Here is a 5,471-nt window from a genome sequence, read left to right as displayed (position 1 = left end):
CCCCCCCTGCCGGAAACACCTCCATTGGACAGAAGTGTATGTAACACTTGAGCTTCTATAAGCTAGCGCTCCAACACATTGTACGTGATAGGCTAATGGGGGGGGGGCGGGCATCTGTAAGCGGTTCACCAATCACAACAGAGTCGACCAGCTAACCAATCAGAGCAGACTGGGCTCTGGTTTCAGACAGAGGGTGAAAAGAGGTGCTGCAGCACAGGCAGTATGAGAAAAATAAAGAGCTTTTTGAAAATTAGAGCATGGAGACATGTCACAGTAGAGGAACTAAATACTGATATGTCCTCTTTAACACTTTGTTTATACATGTGTCCCTCTCTCTACCAGATGTTTTGGTGTGATGAACCCAACCAGTAAGCCCTACTCATTCAAGTGGCGGTGTGAAGACAAAGGTGGCAGTCCGTTCTGCTGCCTCACCCCGAGTGGTACCATCTTGCCTGGGAAGAAAGTGGAAGTAAGTATGGCAACACGCACAGTGAAATGACATGGGCCTGTGTCACCATAGCGCGTTTCTTTGGATAAGAGGCACTGGGCAGAGTCTCCAGAGCCCTTTTTATATTGTTTCTATGTCAATAATATCTAAACAGTGTTTCCCTGCTAGCACAACTAGCATCACCTTCTTGGATTTTACTTTCTGTTAGTGCTACTATATATTGTTACCGATTGAAACATTATTTTTATGAACCAGCTTGTCAACTCTCTGACAGCAACAATCATTGGCAGCAACATCCAGGGATCCTCTGGCCAATCTTTAAAAGAAATAGGATTGTTGGTCTTTGTTTTGGTCCAATATATCTTAGTTCCAGCGTTGTTGAAAGTGGAAGACAGAGTGGAAGACATTGCTTAATAATTCAGCTGGTGGGAGTCAAACCCATGCACTTGGCAGCGACAACTGCTTCCACATACAGTGTATGGGCCACAGATCTAACCGGCTTTATGGTGGCCCCTTTCAGTCTTTGCTATGAGAGTTTCCGTCTGTAAAAAATGGCCAAAAACAGGTTTCTCCTCAAATTCGTACTTAAACGTCACCAGTGGTTTTCTGAAAAAGGAATATCTTTAACTACAAACGCTCCGAGCGGCTGCTTAAAATCATTGATGCACTCAGAAAAAAATATGCTTAGGTGCAGCGCTTTTTCTCGAGGGAGCCACATTAAAAACAATGTCAAAAAGACGCAAGTGATACTAGTTGCTTCCTCGAACTACCATCTAATTAACCTTGGCCTATCCTTCATATTAGTACACATCAGTCATTCTTAATCTCTCCCCTCATTTTACATTTCTTATCCCCACCTAATGATCGTTTCAGTGTTCCTGTCTCACTTTATCAAAACAAGTCTAATCCTTTCTCATTTCTTCCATTTAATCGAATACCATTTTAATTGTTCCTCATCAATTGCCAGGTCTACTCATCTGATCCAATCTGTTCTAGTTGTTCATCACTCTGTGCTTCCTTCCTTCCTTCACTCTGCATAATGTTACGGTTGAGTGAAGCAGGCAGGCACAAAACTAGGGCCACCAGGGTGGGTGGAGGGGGCAAGTAAATGTTGTATTGTCGGAATTTTTTATTTCTTCAATTGAAATAACAATTTTTTTGTTGTTCTTCTTTTACCTACTTTTCTCATTTGTTACCATTGACGTCCTTTAGCTCTAGTGTATTGTTTATTACTTCGTTAATCTTGCTGCACTTCTTTTATTTGTCTCTGACCCTTACTTATTTCCCTGTTTCAGTTTATACTTTCCTACAGTAACATTACTACTTTCTGCATATGAATGTTCTATAATACATTTGTATGTAAGTCGTACTACAACATCCGACCAATGAAATTGGGGAATGTTTCACCGACAAATTAACGGGTTGAGTTGTGAATACCGGGCTATTAATACGAACCGCATACCTTTTGTATTTCGCACAACACACACTACGCCATAACTGTGTGTTATACTTCCGGTGATAGTCCGGCTTTACTACAGGAAATTGGCACAATTGTCTTATGAAATGCGCTTTACTGAGGTACTTGAAATTATCTACACCGACCACTCGACACACACAAACCCAGTGACATATTTACGCTACGTACTTGTCCACACAGCGACACCATACCAGTTTCCAACAACACAACAAAGTGTATGTTTATTTCGTCACACAACGACGGTTTCAGCTCTCCAACACTCCAGAGAACCCACCTCCCTACATCTGCCTCACCAAGACAAAATCCACGCACCGCGGGTGTTGTCCCTTCCCGCTGTGTCCTCGCGCTGTCCAGAGTTAGTGTTTTGAGGTCTTACTGCAGGGTGCGGAGGTAGACGGAGTCGATGTTAAGTTTTGTGTCGGACGTGTGTGTGTTAGTCTCGCTCAACATCCGGTATATCGTTTCACAACGCTGTTTCTCATCTTCATCACCCTTCTTTCTGTTTCTACCAACACCCTCTCCTCTAGTGCCTAGACCGACACAAAGACACACGGGCCGGAACAGAACAGGTGACAAAAAAAGCAGAAACGCAAAGTACGAAAATAAGAACTCCGCCAGAAGTGAGGACAGAACGGACAACCGACGAGACAGACCCACAAAAGGGAGGTGGATTCCATGGGGCTAACCGACAACGATGGAACCACGGGACGACCAAAAGAGGAGGGGCGAAGTGGACGCGCAGACCAAACACAATAAATCAACGAACACACATAAATTGCAGACCAAAAAGACGCAGACAGTAGACAAGCAGACGTAACTGGACACAAGAGCAACAATCACGAAGAGACAACGACGGAGATCTGGAACTTTATTTCCATCAAAAAAGTCAAAATGAGACGTAAACGCCAGGACGGACGAGAGTGAGTTGGACATTGTCTTACTTGGTTGGTGTTTACCTGGGGTCGTCTACTAGGTAAAACTCCATCTTAATGTCGCTAAAATGCGAAAATAGACGCGAAACGGGACGAAACTAACCACAACTTCCCTACGCAGGTCACAAGCCGTCCTTTCTCCCGCCAGACCATCTCGCGCGTGGCCTAACCGTCGGTCCTCTTCTGGTACAGAAACAACTCAAGAATGGACTGACCCTAAACCCTGAAAGTGAAAAGTTGTACACTAAGGGCGCGGAAGGCGATCCGGGGTCCGCTACGATCGGGGGGACGGAGGGTTAGGAGTTGGGCTGCCGTTAATTGCCAAGAGCGCACACAAGGCAGACCTCAGGTGGGGACCGAAGAAGGGTAAAGGACGAGGAGACAGGTCCTCGGTATGAGCGAGACCGAAAAACCCTCCCAGGTGCCCGTCGGAGGTTTTCCGGAGGATTCTCTTCCTCAGCGTCCAGGTCCAATCGCGTGCCTCTGGGTCTTCGGTACGAAACGCCAGGTCTGTCCGGGGTCGTCGCGTACGCAAAGGCCGAGGTCTTTGCCGGGTGTTTCGTACCTAGGCACGGTGTCAATAGCCGGGTGTGTCGGGTGACGGCAAAGGCACCGAGGTAATGGACCGAATGTGTCGGTCCCGCAGGTCCGAAGTACAGGCCAACGGGTTGTCGGTACCCAAGACCGAGGTCTTGGCCGGGGTCGTCCGGTACCAAAGCCCGAGGTCATGAACCCGAAGAAGGCCGGCTGCGGTCGAAGGGGCGACGGACCAGCCCGCATTGGCGGCTGAGGTCGGGAGCGAGAGGAACAAACCGGGAGAGCCGGCTGCGGCCGCGAGGGCGCACAGGAACAGCCGGCATGGCCGCTGAGGTCGGGGCCACAGGAAGCCGTAAGCCTGCTAGGGTTGCGACAAGACAGCCCGCTTGGCTGGCAGAGCTTCAGGAGAGTTCAGAGCGAAATGTTACAGTTGAGGAGCCAAGGAGAGGTCAGGGGAGAGGTCAAGGGGAGAGGTCAGTTGGAGAGTTCAGACGAGACTAAGGAAGAGCTCAGGGGAGAGCTCAGGGGAGAGCTCAGAGGAATGTTCAGTTGAGAGCTCAGAGGAGAGCTCCTAAGAGAGCTTAGGGGAGAGCTAAGGGAGAGCTCAGGGGAGAGCTCCAGGGGAGAGCTCAAGGGAAGAGCTCACGTCGGAGAGCTCAAGGGAGATCTCAGTGGAGAACTCAGTGGAGAGCTCAGATGAGAGCTCTAAGGAGAGTTCAGGGGAGAGTTCACCCAGGGGAGAGCCCAGGGAGAGCTCAGAGAAGAGCCCAGGAGAAGAGCCTCAGAGAAGAGCCCAGGGGAGAGTTCAGTGAGAGAGTTCAGAAGGAGAGCTCAAGGGAGAGTTCAGGGGAAAGTTCAGTCGAGAGCTCAGGGGAGAATTCAGGGATGGGTTACAAGACCAGGCACACACAGGCGACCCGCAGGACGGTTGAGGTACAGGTAACAGGCAACCACCTCCAGGGCGGCTGATGGAGACGCCACCCCCAGGACCGGTTGGGACACAGGACACGGGAACCCCCAGGGCGGCGATGAGGAGGGACGGCCCCCAGGACGGTTTAGGATCAGTTCACGGCGACCTCCAAGGCGACCCCCAGGACGGTTGAGATACAGGACAGGGCAACCCAAGGCGGTTATGAGAAAGACGGCCCCAGACGGGTTGAGATACACGGACACGGCACCTCCAAGGGCGGCTGATGAGAGTGACGGCCCCAGGACGGTTGGGACAAGGACAGGAAACCCAAGGGCGGCTGCTCGAAGACGGCCCCCAGACGGTTGGATACAGGACACGGCAACTCAAGGACGACCCCAACGGACGGTCGAGGTACAGGAAAGGGCAAGCCCCCAGGGCCGGCTGATGAGAAGACGGCCCCCAAGGACGGTTGGATACAGGACAAAGGCAACCTCCTGGGCCGACTCTCAGGACGGTTAGGGTACAGAACCAAGGCACCTCCCAGGACGGCAGTGGACAGAGCGGCTCCCAGGACGGTTGAAGACCCAGGAGGAAGCACCCCTAGGACAGGCTTCGGCACAGGGTGGCCGAGGCCAAGACAGGCCGCTGGTGGCCAGGACGGGCCCCGGAGGCTCGACAGGGCAGTCGGGAAGGACGGGCCGGAGCCCTCGACAGACCAGAAGCGGGAGCTCGGGATGAGGGACTCTCGGCGCCAGAGTGGGAGTACGAGCCAGGGGACTCTCGGAGCGAGAAGCGGGAGGCTCGGGCCGGGGACTGAAAGGGCCGGCGTCAGGAGCGGAGCCAGGCCGGCGGGGTACTGGAGAGGACGGTCGACGGAAGCGGGGAGAGCGAGCCTGGGGACTCAAGCGGGCGACACCGGAGCGGGGAGGTACTCAGAGTATGGGAACGGGGGCCTAGCAGGGCGTGGCTCAGGGGGAAGAGCTACGAAGACGGACGGGGGCCGGCAGGCGTTGGCTCAGGGGAGAGCCGAAGACGGAACGGGGGCCCGGCATGGCGGGCTCTAGGGGTAAGGCCAGGGAGGCGACACGAAGGAACCTACAAGTCGGGTTTTGGTCAGGGGGTCTGGGGGAGGTTGATGGGACCACTCGGGATCGAAACACAGGTGAG

At 52.5% G+C, this 5,471-nt stretch overlaps 2 protein-coding genes across 2 annotated transcripts in view; one reads left to right on the top strand and one right to left on the bottom strand.

The window, feature by feature from the left end:
* Positions 1–870, top strand: part of LOC104946706 (hydrocephalus-inducing protein homolog) — a 19,069-nt gene extending 18,199 nt beyond the window's left edge. The window contains exon 4 of the mRNA XM_010772584.1: positions 343–870. Coding sequence (XP_010770886.1) covers positions 343–499 — 157 coding nt within the window. The 3' untranslated portion in view covers positions 500–870. The remainder of the gene's footprint in view (positions 1–342) is intronic.
* The window catches only part of map2k4a (mitogen-activated protein kinase kinase 4a), a 24,708-nt gene that overhangs the window by 15,936 nt on the left and 3,301 nt on the right, over positions 1–5,471 (bottom strand). The window lies entirely within an intron of this gene.

The sequence above is a fragment of the Notothenia coriiceps genome, unplaced genomic scaffold (genome assembly GCF_000735185.1).
Source record: "Notothenia coriiceps isolate Sejong01 unplaced genomic scaffold, NC01 NC01_scaffold00000339, whole genome shotgun sequence".
Taxonomy (NCBI): domain Eukaryota; kingdom Metazoa; phylum Chordata; class Actinopteri; order Perciformes; family Nototheniidae; genus Notothenia; species Notothenia coriiceps.
Note: the sequence above shows the minus strand (reverse complement) of the source record. Positions and strands in the feature narration are given on the sequence as shown.